The following is a 23,193-nucleotide window of genomic DNA, read 5'->3' as shown; positions in this document are numbered from 1 at the left end:
GTCTTGAAGCTGATCTTGGCGTTAGAAGCTGTACCCAAGCCTTAGCTCCATGTTACAGCTCTTTAGGTAAGCGTTGCTGGCTGGAACCCAACCGTGAAAGCTGGGCAGCATCCCCAGCCCTGCCCCTGTCGTTGGGCATTTCAGACATTGCTGCTCCTTGCATACATTCAAGGCCGCTCCAAGAACACTGAAGTTCTCCTCCCTTGCATCCTTAACAGTGCTAACAGATTCATTTGTTTATCATTTTATTCTGTTATATAATCAGCACATAAAACAATCTCGCTGGATTTTACAATGCCCCAGAGAAACTGCAAAGCTAGAGGCCATTTCCTGACATCCAAGAGGTAAAAGCATCAAATAAAGCTACGCCTCTCAAGAAAACTTTCAAAGATTGTTGCAAGCCGTGATGAGACACTGAGCGGCTGATCACAGGAATCACAAGGTAAAAAGACTTCCCTCTGCAAAAACGTACTTGACATTCCCTCAGCCTGGGATTTTTCTCATCCAGTATCCTCACAGTCCTATCTCCCTTCCTCGTATGTTGTCACGGGTCACTTTCAGTGGAGAAAACCTCAAAACTTGAAGATGCAGCATTTTACTTGTTTTCCTTAGTTGCGAGTCGCTTCTTGCCAGCTTTGCAGTCACGGAATTAACACTACAAGGGCAAAGATGGGCTGTCACGCATGCAGCGTTACTGCTCGTGTGGATTTCTTCCCAGCAGCTGGGAGGAAATGTTCTTCTTGTTTAGACAAAAATATCAAATGGCTGGGAAATAAGGAGTTAGGAAAAGCTGTATACAAGGTTAGTGCTAGAGAAACGCAAGGGCGCAGAAGGCTTAGCCATTAAGAAAATTCCACTGGACATTAAGTTGCCATAATTTAGATCTGTTCATTTATGGTAAGTCAGCCATTTTACTGTTGACCTACTTTGCATCAGCAATAATTTGTCACAGTGCATTCTCCAACTGCTACTGAAAGAAAGGTTGAAACCATACATTAAGAGCATAGTGTCAAAGCAACTGATGTTAATTATACCCTGCAATTCCTATGTTGATGAAATTGTCACTGCTAACCATTAATACAGCATTTACTGTCTAAGCCCAGCTTGCTCTACCAACCCTTGAAAGCCACTGAATTAACATCCTGCTTCACAATGTTCACTTTATGCCACATTGGAATGTAAATCTGAAACATGTAAAAATAACCTCTGCTATTACACCAAGAATGTGTAAATATACATTCCTTTTTAGGAGAGCTATTTATCTCCAGTCTATACATGTTTCACTCTTTAAACTAAAAACAGCTTTAATGTTCTTCAGTCAAGTGGCAGCTTTTGCCAATACAAACTATTTTCCCTAAAAATTATGGCATCAGGTAGAGGAAACTTTGGAAAATGTAGAGTGCTACTTGATTTATGGAAATTCAGAAATAAGCTTTACATAGATACACAAAAAAGAAAAGCAGCAATGTTCTTCATTTTATTCATTGCTAACCTGCACAATAACAAGAGATCGTATTCTCCCAGCATAAGTAAGCAAGGTTAATTAGAAGGACACCTTATGCGGATTTAGTGTTCATGTTCAGCGACATCTGCTTAATTTGGTGACAGAAATGTTTACAAGCATCAGCACGAACCAACCACTCCGGGAGCATTAACCGGATTCTTTATGGTTTGCACATCAGTAAACTGTTTTGTAAGGTCCTACTGCTGCAGTACAGTTGCCCCTGCTTCTACATCGTCTCTCAAGCTACTCTTTTTTACCTATTTAAATTGAAGGCCGTCGAGAGCGTACAGGCTTAACAACATTTAGCCTTCAGAACTGTCATCACTAGCTATGACACGAGACGGCACATCTTGATCTTCTGATCCAAGAAGACTCTTTCTAGTGATGAATAGGAGAGATGTTTTTATCCTATGAACTGATTCAATGTAAGATGACAACAAAAGTAGAAGCTGGTGATGGTATTTTCACATCAGAAGAGTGCCTCACATAGGTTATTTCCAAATTCTCATGTAGACTGATAGAACAAACCAATAATAAGAAAATCCTGTGGCACAATGAGGCCTGTCACACAGATCTACCAGAAGATCTTTGCAGAGTCAGCAGAAAAGTAGAAGACTAAGATCAGCATTATCAGTGATTGAATGAAAGCCCTCACATCTCTATTCAGACCTAAGAGTGACCCCAAGATCTACAGGAAGAGAAAGACCATGGTCTGAATGACTGCTTAAGCCAGATGTACATCTCCAGAATAAGCAGGAAAAAACCACACAACTGCAAAGAGAACAGAGCAACAGAGATTCTTACAGGATACACATAACACAAGTCTTTATAGGAGGAGCATCGTTACCAAACATGAAATACAAAAGCAAACTGGAGTGCACAGGATCTGATACCACACATAGCACAGCGGGGGAACATGCTGTGAGAAAAAGAAACATTTGCTCACCTGGCATAAACTAGAAGGCAATTGTACACTTTAAAAAGACATTCACTGAATGGTCAACAAGTCTTAGCAGACTGGTCCGTCAGTCTAAGAAGAGCTGTAACATTAAAGCTGCAAACAGCTGAGCCTGCCCTCAGAACACCAACAGAACAACAGGATTATTCAGTGCTTCACAAGGAAAGTCCAACTAATTTAACTAATGTGCACTGGGCAAGCAGGTCTTGAATCTTGCTCTCTCATCTCTAGTCTTTGCGTTAAAATAAAAGCCTTGCTGGTTTCATAATGGCACCTTAAATGAAATGCAGAAGTGGCAAGCATTTAGCTTAGTGCACTGTTTGTTCTACCTGCACCAAAACATAGGATTGGCAACAGCCTCCTCTTACAGACATACTCCATTTCTCTCAGGAGTCCTTCGTATGCCCTGCCGCCACAGTATGCTAAGTACTTTCAAAATCAGACAAGGGCACATTGTGTGATATTTAAATTCCAGCTGGAAGAAATCCCAACAACTCTGAGGACACAGGTTGTACCAATTACTAGTTACAGCTGCAGTTAAAAATTATGTCATGAATGAAAGCACCCTACCGTAAAAGGACTAAAATGTTAACCATCTAAGGGAGCAGGCTCATTCTTGGTTCAGTGTCACATGCCGGCCTCGCAGATGGAATACTTGTTGCCTCGCAAAGCTATGCTTAACTTATCAAAAAGAAAGTACCGACAGCTGATGCTTCCATAATGTGCACGTCAAAGACCAACTATACAGCCACCCTTTCTGCTGCTGTTCTTGCTGTGCAGCAGAAAAGACTATAGGCAGCACCACGATATACCAAGCACAGCTCAGTCAGCAGCGAGCTTCATGAGTTTAATATAGCTTTACACGAAGCCAAGCTCAACGTTTTTCTTTCTATGTGTATATACTTATGCTGCCTGCGGACACATAACCCAACAGAAATGTCTTTGAGTACTCCTGTTGCTTGAATAAATATCTTGCTTACAGACTTAACAACTTGAAAGCATCATCTTAAAAGCAGTAGAATTTTTAAGGTATCAAGATGTGAACCTAAACTTTAACTCTACGCATGAGTAACCCTTGTGCTGTAAAGCAAGCTCATTCTGAAGCTTTGGTAACAGATCTCTTATTGCCAGATCCAGATCCTGAGCAAGCTCTTTAAAGTTCACTGCTTCAGGAGCACTTATGCTTCCACCAGTCTATGCCAGAAAGTCATAGTACTGGAGAAGCCCTAGCAATGCTTTGAATTGCTGAATGTTGACATACATATGCAGATCATGGTAAAAATAGTATTTGTAAAGCTGAACTTTCAAAAAAAAAAAAAAAAAAAAAACAACAGTGGGAAGAAATTGGTAAAAAAAGCTAGACAGTTCCATCTTATGTTTTGCTTATATATAATCAGTTATATCACAGATCAGAAGACAAAGGTTTGGACTGGAGATACAACACATTACTATCGCCACACTGTAAAGGCTCATAGTTGAGCAGGAGCTGCCACAATGCATGGCGAGTCTGAAGCTCAGTTCTATCCGTAGCTAGCAAGTTTAGTTGGCAAGTAATGATTGTTTTCTTTTCCTTCAGAGCAACAGCTGCAGTTCTCATAACTGAAGTGACCAAGTCGGGTAGGCCTTTTATTAAACACTCACTGAACAAAGTACACAGGAGGTAAGGAACAGCAAGTTCTTGAGTTTTACTCCAGCACTTTAACAAGTGTAAAGAAAGTGGTAAGGAATTTTTCTCAAGTGTAACTAACCGCTGGGCTGTATACAAATGACATTAGTGTGGTGCTTAAGTGAATCACATCTCCACATCATTCATTAACTTTGAATACACATATAAGTATGGGCTTCTCACTTTGCCTCAACCAACCTTTTAAGTTTGGGAAAAAAGATCTACATACCTTTTGTTGAATCCCATCTTAATGATTTCTAAAGTGAAAGTCTTGCATCTGAAGAAAGCAAAAGGCGAGCAACCTTTCTGTAGAGTGGTTAACCTGCTCTTAAGGCTAAGGGACATTTGTCCCAGAAACTCTTATTGAGCAGGGAATCCATCAGGGAAGAACTGAGAACTTGTGAGCAAGTAGGTCAAAATGGACATTTAGGTTTGCTATATCCTTCATCAGGAAGCCAAGTAAACTTTAATCCTCTGGATTTATTCAAGTCATCTCTGGTGGATGTTATTTCTGTACCTTTTCCTCATATCCTGGAATTACTGGCCCTGGAGTTATTTCCACATTGACTGATTTTAAAAGGTTTAAAGTGACATGTACATCATTGTGTTTCCCTAAACTTCCCACGCATTTATATACGAGGTCTTCATTAATCCATGTCTGTACCACGTGTTCCCTAGCATCAGGGTGCCATTGATGCTCTTAAGCCTTTATAGTACCTATTTCATTTCTACTGTGAGACAAAAATAGTTTAACTGATCCTATGTAATCACGACAAGAGATTAATTAAAATGCCAAGATAGGAAACAATTTATTATAGAGAGAAGAAAAATTTCTCATCCAAAATATAGAAATCTGTACAACTTTGCCACAATCAATATACATGAACTGTACAAATTTACACCAGTTCATAATTTACCAAATAAAAGATGACTAACAAAGTTCACAAAATAGATGGTGGTTTGTGGAAAAGACTTTTACCCAATTAAGAACAAGGAAATTACAAACCAGACCTCCACTTTCTAAAAATAAGAAGTTTACTCAGTCTTAGAAAACTACAAGCTAGCAAATGTACAGATAGCTGGCTGGTGCTAACACCACAGTTCAGACAGTGTCTTTATATGGTCTTTTTAAAGCCTGTTGCCATGGCAGATTCTGATCACTTGCTACTTCTGAGGCCAATGTAAAGATGTGACCATTTCCCCAGGTCATCCTTACTAGTTTATCTTATGTACATTTATACATATTTGTAAGTGCTAGGTAAAAGTCTGAAAAATAAAATTTCCAGTACTATGGTGTTCATAACAATAAGTCTTGTTACTGAGCTGCCAAAAATGCTAACAATTAATAAATGTAATAGTGCAAATTTACTCTGCAAGACCTACTGCAGAGAATCACTTTATAAATACAGATTGGGGTTGAAAATTGGTGTAGAAATTAAGATGTCTTGGAGAAACTGACCCTTCCTAGATCTTCTTCACTCCCTAGCAAGTTGCAAACATTTTGACTCACAGGCTATTAAATCACTGAAAGGTACTGTCCAAACTATGGCACTGTCACTTTAAAGTATACCACTCTAATGCGTGCCAGATCTTCACAGCTGTGACATGGTTTAAATTCCATAATCCATCCCCAGAGGTGCCCACCCAAAGTAAAAACCAAATTTATCCATCCATTTTAAGGTGATCCATCCACAGACTATATCTTAACCTGATACAGTCATCATATTGTAGCTTTTGGAAGGGCTAGTTCTGCCCAAGAGAAGTTCCTCCTTACAGCTTATTCTGCTGTCTACCATTTGCATGTTGGTGTTATTTTGGCTACCTCCTGCTGGTGCAGCTTCATACAGCACACAGATGGAGCCATCCTCTCCAATACGGTAGGACACTTCATACGGGTCAACCCATAGAGTGAGTTCGCTGGGAAGAAGCTGGAACAGTTCCTGACTGCTCAATCCAATCCGCTGTGCTGCCTGTCCAATGAGAGGATCCATTTTATGGTTGATTCGGATACATCGGTAACCTGATCCCTTGCATGGCTTTTCTGGGAACCAGTGGTGTTTATAATGTTCTATAAAATAAAAAAAATTAAAAAAAGATTATCCTCCTTAACTCTGTGCTCAAAAAGACGTACAGCGATCATTGTTCTCTCGCAAATTTCACACCTCGAGATGCTGAAAAGCTTATTATTTTAGCATCAAGTGACTCGAAAAACCATTACAGCCTTTATTTTTGCTGAGGATTTGCAGAAGTGCAGCGTCCCTTGGGAAGTACTCATGTACAAAGTTACTGTTTCGTGCTACCATATACAGAGAACAACGTCTGCCATCTGAAAGGAGTGAAGTGCAACTTCCTGGCATTCGCAGAAACAAATACAAAAATACAGACGCGATTACATACATAGCAGAAAAACTCAAGGGCTTCAAAACTCCGTGAACCAAGAAGGAAAAAAGCACCTTTCCAGCATCCTCTTGAGATCACACCCATGCTTAGTTCCTCACATTCTAAGAGCACCCAAAAATAACTAGGGAAGGAGCTGGGCAGCATTTACCGACTGACTCAAGCTGTATTTCACCACTGCTCTTCCCAGCCTGTTTTCCAGGGCGAGATACCAATGACTTCACTTACCTTAGGAGTTTTATCCCACCCAAAACCCTATCGGTCTGAGGCTACTTGTAGCCACCATTAAGCACACTGGGACACGGGCTCGGGATTACAAAACCCACAGGGCAGCGAAGAAACCCCTCGGTATTCGATTCTAACCGGGGTTTGTCGGGTGGCTATGAGATGTTTCCAGAAGAAAGGGGAACCGAGACTCATCGTCCACCGCTGAATTTTACTTGACCAAAAACAAAGAAAATTTTTTAAAAAAGCAACTTTGGAGCATTTTTCCTTCCGGAAACCGGGCGGTTTGAGCCCTGCGAGCGGAGCCCAAGTCCGGGCTGCTCCGAAAGCTTTGTCTACGAAGCCAAGACGAGGGGGGGGGGGGCTGCCTGCACGACGCCCGAGCCCCTTTTGTTTACAGCCCGCTCCTGCCTCCCCCCACCCGCCGGGGGCCTGCTCGGCACCGGGGGAGAGGCGGGGGGGGGGGTGTCCCGGGAAAGGGACCACGGCGGCTCCAGCCCCTCGGAGGGGCCGTTCTTCCCCTTTTTTTTTTTTTTCCACACACACACACCCCCGTTCTCCGGCCGGCCGCGGACAGAGGTGCCACCCGCGGCCCCGAGGGTGGGGGGGGGGGGGGGGAACGACACCCCCGTCGGGGCCGCGGGTGGCAGCTCCGTCCGCGGCACGGCGGCTGGCTCCCCGGCTCGGCTCACCTGCCAGCAGCTCCTGCAGGCTCTGACTGAAGGTCTGCAGCTGCCGCTCGTTCATCAGCCCCTTGGTCCGCAAGAACTTGGAGATGAAGCCCACGGCCGCGGCGATCTCGCGTATCATGCTGGCCCGGGTGTACAGGGCGGGATGCATGGAGGCGGCGGCGGGCGGCAGCCAGCTCTCCCCCCGGGGGCGGCCGGCGTTGGGACGGGACGGGGGCGAGGGGGGGACGGGGGCGAGCAGGGTTCGGAGCGGTTCTAACTGGGAGAGGAGCGGGCGGCGGAGCCCAGATCACATCCCGGGGGCGGCAGCCTCCGCCTCCTCTTCCTGCGGCAGGGGGGCGGCCGCGGCAGCGCACCCCGCATCTCCTGCTGCGAGGGGCGAAGGGAGCTGCCCGCCGGCCGCTCCATCTTATAGCCGCCGACGGGCGGAAATGGCGTCAGGGCGACGGAGGAGGGAGAGGAGAGGGAGGGGAGGGGAGAGGGAGGGGGCCGCGCCGCCGCCAATCGGGCGATCGCACCATTGTGATGGGCGGCGGCGGGGCGGGGCCGGCTGAGCGGGGGGGGGTGACGTAATCGATTGTAAACAAATAGAGCCGCGGCCGAGGGGTGGGGGGGTGGGAGGCAGCGCGCGCGCGCCCCCGCTCTGTGAGGGCTTCCCGCCTCCGCCCGCTCTGTGAGGGCTTCCCGCCTTCCGCGGCGGGAGCTGCGCGGGGGCCGCCCTGTCTTTCGTTTGTTTTCGCTTGTTTGTTTGCTTATTTGTTTGCGCGGGGTGCGTAAAGCGGGCGATAGAGCCGCCGCGGTCCCGCGGCTGCGGTGTCGGGAGGGTGGCAGAGCGGCGGCCGTGCGCTGTATCTGGGGAGAGCGGAGCCACGTCAGCGGCGGGGGCGGGCGGGAGGAAGGAGAAGGAGGAGGACGAGGAGGAGGACGAGGAGGAGGAGGAAGGGGAGGCGAGGTGAGGGAGCGCAGGCGGTCCGACGCCCTCCGCCGGTCTCCCGGTGCGTTCTGGCCTGCCCCGGCGCGGAGCGCCCACCTCAAGGCAGGGCTGGGCAGAGATCCGGGGGGGGTTTATTGATCCCCACAGCCGGCCGAGGCGACGTGGCTTTTCCCCCCAAAAGTTGTCCCGGTGGGCCCGAGCGTGGCTTTTGTTCCTCGGGGTCGTTTACCGTGGTCGCAGCCGGGGTGTCCCCCCGGGAGGGTCCTGAGGAAAGCCGGGCCTGTGGGCCGCCAAGGGCGTGGGGGCGAGCCGAGCGAAGGGTACGGCTGGTCAGGAGGGCAAGTGTCTTCTTCTCAGCGGCCACTGGCCGAACCTCAGCCCTGGCTCTTTGAGGACAGCCCAGAAAGAACAACTTGTAGTCTTCCGCGCACCTCATGCGCGCTGCTGAGTGGTACCTTCTCCCTCGGGATTGTACAGTTATCCCGGCTTTTCTGTCTCTTGCTTTGAAAGGGGAAAAGCCCCAGGTGGACGGGAAGACTGAGGCACGTTACTCAGCGATAGCCAAGAGGAGTGTAAAGCCTCGAGCCTCCCAATGCCATGTGTGTCCCTTTTTGCAGAACCAAAGGGGAGAGGAAAGAAGCAGCAGAACTCCTTTTTTTTTCTTTTTGTTAAAAACATAAAGTGTAGCTTCTTTGATAGAAAACTCACTCTTCCCCTAGGGTATATGCCCTGCCCCTATGCAAAGCTGCTAATGAAATACAGCCTGGTATTTACATGTACAGCTCTTCCAGTCAAAGATCAGAAATCAGGCCATTAAAGGCACAGCAATAACACACAATTAAATCCTAAGATTTCTTTTTCAGTAAAAATAATTCAGTAATGAAATATATAAAAATACACGTGTGAAATAATTTGAATAAAAGATGAAAGTACACCGTTTTTGCTTGTGTGGTGTTAGAGGTGTGCCTGAATAGTGCTTTTGGTCTTTTCTCTGCACTCAGGATCTGTTCTACCGAAGACTCTCAGCCTCAAGAGACTGTCTTTGACTCTCTATACCCAAGGGAGACCTGCAAAACACCTTCAAAAGATAAGTCTGAGAGCTCAAACTCACAGCTTTACTGCATACTAAAAATGTTGGTGTGGGTTTTAGAGCACAGTCTCATCTATTTTCCTCCCACTAAACCGCTGAATATTACATTAGTGCTCATGAACTGTCCCTCTGTCCTGTGAGAAGGGAGGAGCTGCCAACCTGGCCCCTCCTTTTGCTGCTCCATAGGTGCCAGCCGTCCCTTCTTCTCAGTGCTTCCGCAGCGTATGTGAGGTGTATCCAGAGCTGCCACTTCTGCTCTGCTCATAGGTTGGAATTTGCTTTTTCAAACTTTGAAGCAGCTGATGCTTCTCTGCCCCTTCACAACAGCATCCATCATCCTACTGGAAAATACCACTTTCTCTTGTGCAAAATCGACGTTATTCTCAGAGCACCACAATTACACCGAAATAACTACTGGAAATACTTCAACAACAAAAAAAAAAAAAAAAAAAGAGTATAATGTTTGCCACCTTTGCTTGGACCTGAGCTTTATCTGGGCCATTCTCTTATCTCTTCTACTTAGTTGCAGCCAGAATCGAATGCTGAGAAGGAGTTTTAGGAACTCCCAAGTAGATAAGTGGTCTTATGTAGTAGCGCCCCAAAGCAAGAGGTTTAAAAAGCTCTCCTCAGCTTGCTACAGCAGTAATTGTTACAGACAGCAAGGCTGTCCGGTTCAGATTTGAATCATTCCCCTTGCATTGTAATTCTAAGAACATAATGTGGCAGCACACACCTCATGCCACACTCTGGGAGGGGAAGAAATTTAGAAGATTTTTTTTATCTTTTTTTTTTAAAAAAACTTGCTAGACCATCAAAGAATTTCCCTCAGATCTCCTGCAAAGTCAATACCTTCAGAGCTCTTTAGCAATCAAGACATTTCGATAGTTCCTATTGCTTCCAGACAGTTACAGCATGCATAAAGAGGGTCTTGTCTATGGAAAGGTAAAATCTGTGCATACAGATCCAGTCGACTAGTGAGGAATGAACTACCTCGGTGATCTTACTGTGCAGCCAGCAAGCAGTTCAAGTGTAACTTCGAGGCCAAGGCTCTGCGAGATGCCTGCCAGCAGGACCTCATCCCTAGCTGTGGGAGGGAACGAGGTAACAGGAGCTGCTGATGCAGAGAACCGTCTTGTTTTCCCAGTCTAGGCAAGTCCGCCTCCATCTCAGTGCTGTGGTGGGATAGCAAAGGAGCTGCTGCCATTTCCTGCTGTGAAATGCTCACAAAGATCCTCATCTTTAAAGTATGCAGGCTCTTAGCGATGATGAAGACTTTGGCATACAGCTCCCAGGATCAGGGAAAGTCAACTTTCCTTGACAGGACTTCAGTGGAGAACATCAGAGAAACTGGCCATGCCTTAGCCTCTTGGTAGTTTGTACCTTAGCTTCCTGCCAGCATGCCAGCGTGTTTCACTGATCTGCTCTTTTGCTCTGAACTTCTTCGGCACCTGTCCATTTTGGGATGTATGAAATGGTTCTTGCTTTCTCTGGCCAGGTCCTAGCTGGCTACTCCTGCCTCTGCAGCTCCAGGCACAGAGGAGGCAGTTTACCTGGTCAATAGTGCAAGATACTCGCTGATACCTTAATGGCAGGGTGCTGAAGAAGATAAATGTAAACATTTAACAACTGCCTTATTCAGCCCATCTGATACTTTAAATGAAGCAGAGGCCCTAGGGAGAGAAAATAAAGAAAAAGAGTATGTGATCATGTAATTAAAGACTGGATCATAATGAATATGCACAAAAGGGTTGAACTAAGGTTGTACTGGCAACCCAGCTTCTGATATTTCCTAACTTTTAAGCAATACAATGCAACCTTTACAACATTTCTTTCATGTTGTTTTGGCAGGAACTGTTTCTCGCCATTGGTTTGGAGAGAGCCTAGCACTTTGTGAGTTCTGTCATAATGGAAATAAGTAATAGAAATACAACTACTTTTATCTATGCCACACACACACATACACACCCTGCAACTATTGCAACACGCTCTTTTCCCAGCTTTTTCTGAAGGAAGCTACTGAGTGTTCTTTATGGTAAGTGGGAAGATTCAAGAGTTCAAAGGAGAAGAATTAGAATTATTTGATTTTAAAAAAATTTGTTCTGGTCCTAGAATCTGAATTAACACATATTTGTTTATGAAAATAAATACACTACATGTACAGCATGGATTTTTTTTTTTTTTTCCTGTTTGGGAAAAACAATTCCTGACAGAATAAGGAAATGCAAGAAAGTGTGAAGGTGTTACAGGCTTTTTATGCAGTATCTTGTTAAAGCCTTTCAGCATAGAAAAGCGTTAAGTCTGTTCTCTTCCTATTCCACTGTCAGTTCTAGCTATGGTTTTGCACTGTTTGGCATTGACCTAATAAAGAAGTAACACTTGAGAAATAATTGGTATTTGTTTCCAGAAAGCTGTATATGTGCCTTAGACTGGCATAAGCTTTCTCTCACCTGTTAGCTGAAGAGTCCCATTCGCAATACATAAAATATATCAACAATCCATTCTATGTATAAAGTTTATTTTTAGGGTAGGTTGATGTTATTAAAATGCCACATTTTTGTCATTTAGCAAGCATTTGAAAGCATATAGCAAGAGGTTGTCTCTTTGTTTTTCTTTCTGCAGAGGAAAGCTCACCATGGGATGCATAAAACATTTATTAATGTTTTAGCTCTCTTCAGTCTTTGCTCTGAATATGTAGTTACAGCTGTAGAGACATTAAGTTGCTATTCCAGGAGGCAGTCCGTAGCTGGCCCTGCATGTCCACGCTGCTCCCCACAAGACCCCAGCGCCTGGTTGTGAGTTCCCACCTTGTTCTGTCAAGTTTTCAAGCAGGCATCCCTCAAGCTGTGGTGGTGGTACTGGAATCCTTCTCGGAAGGACTTTGGCTGCTTGACTTGGATTAAGATGGAGACAGAAGCGGTTAGCCCCCTTCTCACTGCAGGGCGAGTGCCCTTCGGTGCCTGTCAAGGGTATCTTGGGCCTAATTTATTTCCCTAAAGCCAGTCCTTGAGAGCGGGTTGCCATTCATGTTGTGTTGCCACAAGACATGTTTGGACTTGAGCTGGGGCTCAGACCTGGGCTCAGAGATGTCTTACAGATCCTGCCCACTTGTAAAGCGGCACTCTGCAGTGAGGCAGGGATAAGGGCTCTTCAGCTCTGATTGTAAGCCTTTCTCTCAACCCAGCATTACGACATTGAAAGTAACCGCAGCTTTGTAGCAATGAGTGTTTTATCCTGAAAAAGTGTGGCGGTGAAGAAGTCAGTCGCATATTCTTCCAAAATGGAGAAGTCTTGCTTACGAAAGTGTAAGATAGACTGGTATGAGTCAGAGAAAGGGCAAAAGTCTGATTTGTGACCACACTGGGAACCCCCCCTCTCCCTTCAACATGCTCATGCGTGCACACACACACACACGTACACACATGCACGCACTCTGCATTTGTAGATTGGTCTATCAGGCAATAAATTCCTCAAACCATTTCTCACACAAGTAGAGTCCTGTTTAGGGATAACTGGCATAAGCCAGAGTCCCATTCTGCAGTCCAGCAACAGCCTGACAAACATTTCTGCCTCTGCAGGAAGATTGAGAGGAGATGGAAAGACTCAGAGGGGCAAGGGGAAGCTGTCAGCGTTGGTTGTAACTACAGCACGTTCTGCAAAAGTAATTTCAGGAAAACCAACTCATGACGTCCTAAAATGACAAAACTCTGCAGTTTTTGCTCCCTACAGAAAAAGGCTTGCTCTGTGAGGGGTAAGTTTGATTTCAAAGGGACCACTCACAGAGAAGATACTCCTTGTGGCGTGAGCCTCAGGTGGCAGAAACCGGAATCTGGCCAGGACAGATTCAACAGAGGGCTTTTCCTATGCTATTGCTTTGATTTCAGCAAACAACATGTGACAGCATGCACATGTAGCAGATGAAAAGCAAATTCAGAAAATAGTAATCTGTTTTTCTTATAAAGATGAATTTTTTTTCAAGAGGGATAGTAGCAGGTGTGGCAGGGGTGCTTGTTTTTAACAAAGCAATCATAGCGTGGATCCAGTAACAACAAAAATTTAAGACAATAGAAGCAGATTATTTGCAAGCTTGTCAATAGAGAGCTCCTTGCAACAGAGTTATACATAACCATTATTACACATCCATTTTTTTCATTTGTATGCACTTATGAATAAAACAGGAGAGGCTAATATAGATGAGATAAACAATCAGACATTGCAATCCTGCATGGGAAAGTTATTAACAATAATATTAAAGTGAAAGAAGCTTTTAAGTGAAAAGAATGATTTAACCATTTTTTGTCATGCTCTGCAGTCAAATGATGTCACCTCAAATTCCAAATTTTTACCTCTCCTGTAGTTTTTCATAGTGCAGCTGGGATGGGAGGGGTGCTTAAAAGGTTTATAGTTCTCTGCTTCCCAGAGCTTTCTTTTCTGGCCTGCAGTATAGCTTTAGGAAGGCCTGAAATAATTTCAGAACTCCCTTGTCCGTAGTAGCTGTCTATGGGCTCTTGCACTGACCAGCGACTGCTAGAACAGCCCGTGTTGGTCAGTGTGGGGCTGTTGGTCCCCCCATGGTCAGGCAGAAGGAGAACCAACAGAGGTGACCTGCTGGAAGAAGAAGATCCCGACACCCACTTAGGCATTTCAGGGATTCTTTGTGATGCTGAAGCGGCTTAAAGAAGCAGGGCGAAGCCTAACATTTAGTCCCATGTTTGATCCCGCATTAAGTGGTGTTCTTGAAGGGTTGATCTCTAGGTTTGAAGGCAATGGTTCCCATCAGCAGGGGTCACAGCAATGACAAGTACTGTCCTGAGCTCAACCGAGAGTTGGTTTCTTCTGGTGCTTATGCTGGTAGTTGAGGAGGCATGAAATCAGCAGCAGGGAAACAAGATTACAGCTAGAACAGGTTTATCAGCTACTGCGTTAAGGACAGCAAAAATCATTACGGATTATAGTGTGGCCTTCTGCATAATGTTTGTCCACAGAATAGGCATCTAAACAGCCGATCCATCTAAACATGTCTGAGCATATTTTTTACAAAGGTATTTCCAGAACAGAGCTCCGTGCAGTGGAGACTCCACCAGCCTAACTATATTAGCCAAAACCCAGGAATTTTAATGATACTTTTATAACAGTATTTCCTGTCTGTTAGAATTAAAACTGTGACTGTCTGCGGATCTTAGGTGCAAATTTCATTAAAATAATTTAAGATTTTACGAAACCAATGTGTTGGTCCTGCAAGTATTCATTTTTCATTAGTATTTGCAGCGTATGTACTTTGATTTATGATGCAGTTAAAAAATCTAGACAGATTTTTTAAAAAAACTTTAAAAAATCTGAGGAAAAAAACCCTTTAATTTACTTTCCAGTTAGGTAATAAAAATTTCTTAAGCAGCATTATTTAGGTTTGTGATTTGGAAACTAAATAGACTTTCAAATGGATGGCCCCTTTGGACCAGTTATTAAGTACTATCTACAAACCTTCAACAAATGTGCCTGTCTCAAAAAATACCTCAAAATAGCAAAACATGGAGACATTGTAACGGTAACACTGGAGGTTTTAGGCTAGGGCTGCACAGACTACAAAGGAGATTGCCCACTATTCTTATTAAGACAGAAGAAACAGTAAAACAGTGACTGTAATATGTAGCTAGACATACACACCTGCCTCACAAACTCCTAACATACCTCTGCCACAGCCGGACGTGATTTTTTTTGGTTGTGAATCAGGTGCTCCTGCATGTGTTTCATTCAGTGCAGGGTCTGGCTTTGGAGGACAAATGATTTCAGATTAGCTGCTTTTTTTAGGCTTTCATTGTGGTCTGTCATATCTAAATCCTGCATATCAATGCAATGAATACACTGCTGTAAAAACAGGCACTTATCTTTTTTTTTTTTTTCATTTTTCCTAGCCAACACTTACCACAACTTATTCTCTTTCCCATTGTCATTTGTAGTCATGGCACTGCTCCTGTTACAGCTTTTTCTTCTCCTTGCAATGGTATTAACTCAGGCATTTTAATCAGTCTCAGACAGAAATTTAGCCTGTGAATTCTCAGGACAAAATTAGTATAATTAGTTCTCTAGGACAGATTTGGCAGGCTGAAGGAACATCACATTGAGAGTCTGTATATTACCTTCCTTTGAGTACTGATAGATTTCCTGGATATAATCTGGTGGAAAAAAAAAAAAAAAATTAAAAAATCACAGATACACAGTTCTTACTTGGTTGTGTAGCTGTATATATATTGCTGTTCAACTACATTTATGTGTGAACACTTCAAACATGCTTGTGTGAAAATGTAGCCATTCATCCCTTTAACGGGATTGTATTGCATGTTGGATGCCTAAAATTAATCTGTTTGGCCAGTCCTCATACAACTGAAACTCCTTCCCCAGAAGCGATGAACAAACGTGAACACTCAGTAACTTACTTTCCTAAATTCACTCATGTGAGTAATCTCCCTGACTTTGATGAGATTATCCATATAATTGCAAATGAACAGGATCGTGATTTTAGGGCACATAACCCAAGACTTTGCATCTCAGAGCTCCCACCGCATGCCTTTTCTCCTTTCTGAGAGATGTGCTATAAACTGAGGAACTTGCTTTGTCCTATATTGCCTATAAATTGCTCATTTCTACAAAAAAAAAAAAAAAAAAAAAAGGGAAAATAATGTTCCTGGGTTTTAATGGTACTATTTTTACAGGACACAAGAGCTATCTGACTGTTAGTACAAGTACGTTACATGAGTATGCTTGATAACTCTGGAAAAGGAGGGAGAGGGGCCTAAACACAAGCAGAGGCAGTAGTCTACTTTTATCTCACCAAAAAAGAAAGAAGTTTTTCCTCCATTGTTTTTAAAGAACATCAAAAATCATGACAGCAGAAACATACACCTCTATAAAATTAGGCCATTGGTTCTGATTTCGATTAACCAGATGTCTCAAACAGGCCTGCGATGAAAAACAAGAAAAGCACAGCTTTTTAATTTAAAAAAAAAAAAAAGAGATGCATAGCATTTATGAATCTAAAAAAGCAGCCCTGTGATCTAAGGCTTTTCGTCTTGTGCTTCCAACACCACCTTCAAACAGTGACCGTTTTTCCCCGTGTTTGTCTCTGATGCATTTCCAGAGACAGAGGAACAAAAAGCTGCTTGATACCCTTCTTACAATAGAAAGGAGATGTGCCTGGCTGTGTGGGAGGAGCCGCTCGATTCTTCCATGTAGCGCTGGGTACACATGCTCCGAGCGGCATTAAGTGTTCCTGGGAGCAGGGAACAGAGTGTTCCAGCAGGATCTAACATACAGGCAAAGATAGAAAGCCATTTTCTTCACAGCTACGCAACGCGTTAGTACAAGGTCCCGAGCTTGTAGAGGATGAACCTACTCTTTTGGAACTTTTTCCTTTTCTTTTTTGCATATTAATTCACTTTTAAATTATTTAAGAGGACTCTCTGATTTTTTTCAAACGTGATTTTTTTTTTTTAAATTCACTGCTTCGTGAAAGCCTGCTTATAAAAAATTACATAAGAGATACAGCAGTCGCATAAAACATCCCTTAAATATCTGCATAAAAGGTCTTTGCAGCAACATTTTCTTCACCTTGGGTTTTTGTGCCCCACAACTCAGCTAGCAGCCAGTGGAGAGGGAACAGGTAGAAATTCATGGGAGACAACAGGGGAGAAGGGAGAGCTAAAGCCATGCACATCTATCCTATGGAACAAGACGATGGTGCTGTTCCCCACCATAAGCAGGCGAAGCCCCACCGGCTCTCAGCCCTACTCGGAAGCCACGTCATTGCAGCCAGCTCAGGCCCTGAAACTGCGCTACTTCATACCAAGAAACCAACATGTGCAAGGCCAAAGCAGGGAATGTCTGTAGCACATTCCTTTCCTCCGCGTAGACATGCCTTCATTGTTTCCACTCAGTTTTGTTACCCTGGAGCTGTAGGGTATTTCCTGCAGAGTCATCTCCTCCCACCGGCTCAGAGCTTCAGTCTCATCTACCAGGCAGCATGGTTTCAGTAGAGCCACACCAGAGCTGGTGCTGCCAGCACCCAAACATTTCTGTTTCACATACAATACAATTAAAAAAGCAAAACCCAACAACAAAAAACTTTGCCCATTTTCCCTCCCCACAAAAAATTCCAGATCTGTTCAAAGCTAACTCCAAGAGTGGGTGCATAAGCCCTGGATTTTTTGTATTGATATCACAGTATAAAGAAATTACTAGGGATGTCTAGGAGTATCATAAGAGAGCTCCGTCAGTTGCTACAGTCCTAGAGGAAATGATCTGGCCATCAGTTATGCAATTTCCTACTTTGTATCAAAGGCAAACTCACTAGTTTATATAAAGATGGCTTAGTAATAGCTGATATTTCCTGAAGACTGGTCATCTTCTTCTTTCTTAAGGTAGTGGAATGTCCAGTAAGAAATAGCGATTGGAACCTGGATTTTTCATGTACGTGTTTTAAATTGCTAGACTACTGCAGTGATTTCCACACAAAACAGTCTTAGAATGACGAACAAACCTTACTTCTGCTTTGTTGATTTAACCTCAATATTTCAGCCAATGGCCAAAAGTATAACAAGGATGAACTTCAGTTGCTCGAGATTTGAAGAGAAGAGTAGTTACAACCCTCTGACTAACACAACAGCTGTGAGGGCTCAGTACCTCAAGGAGCTTTGGTGATGAGAAGAATCCCACTTTCTTGGGGTGGAGATGGAAATTTCACCTTTTGTCAGCTCACAGTGCATTTGATAACTGTGGATCTCCTTTCATTTTTAATCTAATAATCTCAAATCACTTTGACCCTGTGTTTGTAAATGCCAGAAACTTGCTTTACTTTCCCCACTCCAGCCCTAAAGCAGTTGCATTGACCACAGAAGTGCTTATGTCATCAATGGAAGTTTTAGAACAAAGACAATAGCAGTTTTACTATTCCTGATAAAGGTAAACAGAGACATAAAAGATTACCTGTAGTAAATAAAGGTATGGATGGTCACATAAAAATGCAATAGTGTTGCTCATTAACTCCAAAGACTGGAGACTGAGCAGATGCTTAATAGAGGGTGGAGGAGAATTTTACATGCACTCGTTTCTGAAGCAAATGAAACAAAGGCAGTGGAGTATTTTTGTTTTATAACTGCCATGAGTCCTCACCAAGTATTTTTATAGTTATCGTTACTAACTTCTTCACTGATTATATATCAATCGCACTAACACCTTGAAAAGAAGGTGACCAGCCTGTTTATCCATAACTTCTTGTTCTGGAAGCATAGGGTCAGCACATTGCTGTGCACTACTGGGAGCTGTTTGCTGGTGTGTACACTTGCCAAATTCAGAAGGCTTTCTTCTGATGTCAAAAGAGTTTTGCCATTGACTGCTGTGGAAAAAGGGTAAGATTTTACATTTTACACTGGGCTGAATGATTTAGAAACCTTTCCTTTAAAATTTACCAAGCCAATTTTCTTTTCCTTCACCCAGCTTTTGACCTATTGACTGTCATTCACACTTGTTGTTTTTCTCAGTTTTAACTGACAAAGCGTTAAAATGCTGGGAAATAGATTAGTTCCTTCTTGCCAGTAGCAGAGTAGGAGATCAGACGTTGTGGAGATGCAGAGTCCAGAGGATGCTTGTCAGGAACTGTACCTTCTCAGTAGCCCTTTAGCACGTAGCTCTAAGTCCTAGGACTGGAGAACTTTGGTTACCCCATGCACGTGACAAATGGGTTTAAAAGCTATCAAAAGTATTGGAATACTGAAGGGTCACTTCAAAGGGAGTTAGGCATATACATTATTGTAAGAGCAATTATTTTTATTTCTAGTATGGTTGAATGAACTGTTTCTCCCTTGCAAATCAAGCAACACAAACAGCAATGAATGTCATCCCTTTGCTAATTTGAATTATTTGAATCCCTCTATGAATACTAAAAGAACAAAACCCCATTTTTTAAAATTGATGCCAGAATAGTTAAAGTTTTGAATGGCATATTTCACTATAAAACTCAAGAAATGTTAAATTTTAAAAACCAGTAGATTACCACATGGTTTACAGCACTGATAAAACACAGTTCAACGAACAATTTCCTCAACAAGTTGTTCGCAATTTAGACGCAAACAGAGAACTAAATTCTAAAGAAGTTTGAAGATGTTTTCGGTTAACAGACTTTAAAGTTTTACTATTAAATTGGGACCATTCTATTAACACTAATAAGGTCCTACTCCCTAAGAGGAATAAATCCATTTCTACTTTCAGTTTCATATGCACAGGTAGTACTTTGAAGAGAATCAAGTATGTCCCCTGGAAAAAAAAAAAAAATTGTAAACACTGTTCAACTCGCCAGGACAAAAAACAAAGACAATGTATAACTGCAAGTAGTGAAGCATTTCAAATTTATTTAGGTATGTCATTTGTGCATCGCAGAGCTCATAGAAGATGGGTAATTGTTTTTACCTCCCCTTAGCAAAGCCTTTTACGAAAAGAAAAGAAGTCAGCCCTTTTCTCTTCTCAAATTTGTGCAGGCTCTCCCATACCCCATCGAAAAGCCAGGACAGGAGAGTCTTTTTGTTCCTGCAGGATTCACGTTTAACCCCTGATTAACACTTCTTTAGGCTGTTACGTGTTTCCTCACCCTGACTTACAACACCTGGCCCTGTCCACGAGGCCACGCAGTAGCTGTGCCCGTGTTCTGTGACCCAAGAGAAGCAAATTTACAGAGCGAAACTTTTGGTGCTGAGGACCCAAAACCCACAATATACAGCTTCTGGAGCCTGGTCCTGTGGGCTATATATGACCACCTCTATCCTGGTCGCGTGGGCTGTACGTGCATTAGTGGACGGAGCACGTTAGGTGCGTGGTCCTTCCCAAGGATGGCGTGCATCAGGCTACTTATGCACTATGAGCGAGAAGAAAGGCATCGCTGCGGTGGTAGGGGTGAGCTCCAAGTGTGGGACATGCCGTGGATTGCCCCGGGACCGATGGGACAGATGGATGTCGGTCACCTCAGAATATTTTTGCTGCCTGCTCGTGATAGCTACGCCAGGCAGAGTGTTGGTGCAATGGAGGAGCTGGGCTCTTAGCAGCAATCAGGTCCACCTTGCAGCTGATAATGTGACTGTCTAAATATATCAGTGATTAGGGCTACCCTGCATAGGTTAAAGTCACAGCTCTGTATCTCCCATCTGAGGCACAACAGTTGGCCTGATGACAGCACAAACATGAACTCTGTGACCTGTTTTTCCAAACTGTTTTTTAGAGTATGCTTTAAATATACTGGGTCACTGTTTGGAATAGTGGGTTGTAACAAATGCAATCCCTTCTCCGAGGATGGCTTCCTTAAACTCTATAAATTGCACTAGGGTGGAGCAGGCTACATGATTAGGAGGTCATCTCTTCAATGTTTCAGATGCCTCTAAGTGTGCCACCTTGTATTTTTAACAAAAAAAAACCCCAAACACCAAGAACAAAAAACCCGCTAACATTTGTGTATAAAGCATCAACAAAAGCTTTAAGCAAAAGTAAAAGCTCAAATTCAAGCATTTCATTTTATCACTACTATAGCAATGATGCATAAGATACCCTGTTTTGATATAATGCCACCTCTTCTTATAAAGGGGCCTCTGTTATCTGTCTTGCACATTTCAGGGGACAGAAACTGATCCTGTGATCCTGAACAAGCCGTTATAATTGCTTGTCTGTCCAGAGCTGAATTTAAGGCATTGCTGCCTCGACAAAGAGGAGTCCCATTGCTCTCCCTCAGAAATCCCCAATATAATTATGGAAGATTCAATTCTTCCTGTATTTTTCCCTAGGCAGTGACCTGCTTTGCTTGTATGGCAAAATCAACCCCGATTTTATCATCCAGAGGATAACAAAGTTGCCTTATCTTTTTCAAATAAATACAACTGGGAATTGCAAAAAGAAAAAAAGACCTTATTCCTTTAATTGTTCACCATTTTAGCATGAAGAAGTTACACACAGGGGAGCCTTGAAACTTCTTTCATGTTCATACCCTTTAATTCAATTAAGGCCCTAAGCTAAAGCAAAGAGCTAGCAAGAGTCAGATACTATTGCTACTGATAATGTAACTGCCAAAAAAATTAATGGCATATAAACAATTCAAGTAGCTGTTTTGTTATGAGATTCCCCTTCTGAAGCAGGTTAGTTTGCCTAGTAGATGACAAAATTATGGATGAATTCCTGACTCACTTTCTTCAGTCTTTGATTTAAAATAGGCCACTGGATTTAGGCACTTGAGGTGCAAAGAAGTATTTATATTTTCTAAATGGCCTTCTGTGATCTGAAGAGATCAATGGCATACATTTTACTTGCATTGCCTGCGTTTGGAGCCTAGGGGAAAAACAAAAGCACAAATAATGGATTGATTTAGATGGAATTTGCGATTATAGTCTAAGGATTTCAGACACGTTTTGAGGATGTGTGAGAGGTCATGTAAAGACCCAATCACATGGGGGTTTTTTGTATGCCAAATGTGTGACTTCAAAGAAAATGGAATTTAGGCTTAAAATCATTAATGTAGCCAAAAGAAAGGATCATCAGCCTGATCCTGAGCCCTAAAGAGTGAATAACAAAAAACAGGCCATCAGAAAGCAGAAAAATATTTTACTGAATTAAAAAATAAACGTGCAGTCATGATAAATGCTTTTACACTGATACATTTTCATGTAGTACCAAATAAAGAACTCAGAAATACCTATTCTGACCCAGAGAAGAAAAAGAAGAAAATATATAAAATGAAAAAAATACTCAGAAAAATGTCTAAAAAATCCTATCCCTGAAATCCGTGAAAATATCTACATCTGCTGAAAATACGTGAGGAAGTGGATTTCACGATCAAGCAAAGATACTGAAATAATTGACAGTGTATATTTGAGGACCTGCATTTTTCTCAGGCATGTTGTTTAATTAAATAATGACAAAAAAGAAAAGCATGGACAATATTGGCTGCACACATTTGGGATGACTGGAGTAAAAAAGGCATCAAATTCTCACCTCCTAACAGGAGAAGTCAGGTAGCAGCTGTCGCTCAAGTATCTACATGCAGATCCTCTCTCACTACAGGGATTTTAAAAAGAAGATAGCTTTATCTGCTCACACTTGCAGCTCTTGAATAGTGCCTTGGATCAAACCGATCAGAAAGTTCCCAGTGAGGAGTTCTGAATGGAGTTGAAGGCGATTAGACATTGGCAAGCTGGTTTGCTTGTCATCTTCTCCCAGAAACTCTTGAGTCACAGAGTATCTCAAAATAAGGGTGAGGTGGGAGGGAGGAACCTTCTCCCTACATAATACATGCAAATGCCCAGCATCCAATTTGGTAGGATCTTCTTAGGAAACCAGTGTGGAGTGTTGTATGAGAAATAATTCACTTCTAGTGAAAAAGCTGGCTCTTGGACTTCAGTGCACCTCCTTAGGATGTCCACACTGCCTAACCTCATTAATCTTGTTTTTCATGGTCACTGTACTGTGCAGTTATTCCATTAACATATTGTAGTGCTGCCCGAGGCTGCTTTAATGTATGCTCTATTCTATATTTGCCTAATTTATTTAGGCATTTGTAGTGCATTGACCATTGTAGGGTCTCTCTTTCTATGGGCAAATGAGGAGAGCATATGGCGTGGAACTGTGAGCTATTGACTGTGCTCCTGGGAAGCCCTGTAAAAAGGCACAGATACTCTGGCACAGCAGTTCCACACACCAGCTCAGTTTAA

General features: G+C 43.0%; 1 protein-coding gene across 1 annotated transcript; it reads right to left on the bottom strand.

The window, feature by feature from the left end:
- Positions 1-4,912: 4,912 nt before the first annotated feature.
- Positions 4,913-7,848, bottom strand: BTG1 (BTG anti-proliferation factor 1). The gene is made up of 2 exons (XM_030002717.2): positions 7,443-7,848; positions 4,913-6,196 (listed from the first exon to the last, which is right to left on the bottom strand). Exons 1-2 carry the CDS (start codon positions 7,588-7,590, stop codon positions 5,832-5,834), a joined length of 513 nt encoding a protein of 170 aa, XP_029858577.1. The 5' UTR covers positions 7,591-7,848; the 3' UTR covers positions 4,913-5,831.
- Positions 7,849-23,193: the final 15,345 nt, after the last annotated feature.

This window comes from Aquila chrysaetos, chromosome 26 (assembly GCF_900496995.4).
Source record: "Aquila chrysaetos chrysaetos chromosome 26, bAquChr1.4, whole genome shotgun sequence".
In the NCBI taxonomy this organism is placed as follows: Eukaryota; Metazoa; Chordata; class Aves; order Accipitriformes; family Accipitridae; genus Aquila; species Aquila chrysaetos.
The sequence above is the reverse complement of the archived record's forward strand: the minus strand, read 5'-3'. Positions and strand labels throughout refer to the sequence as shown.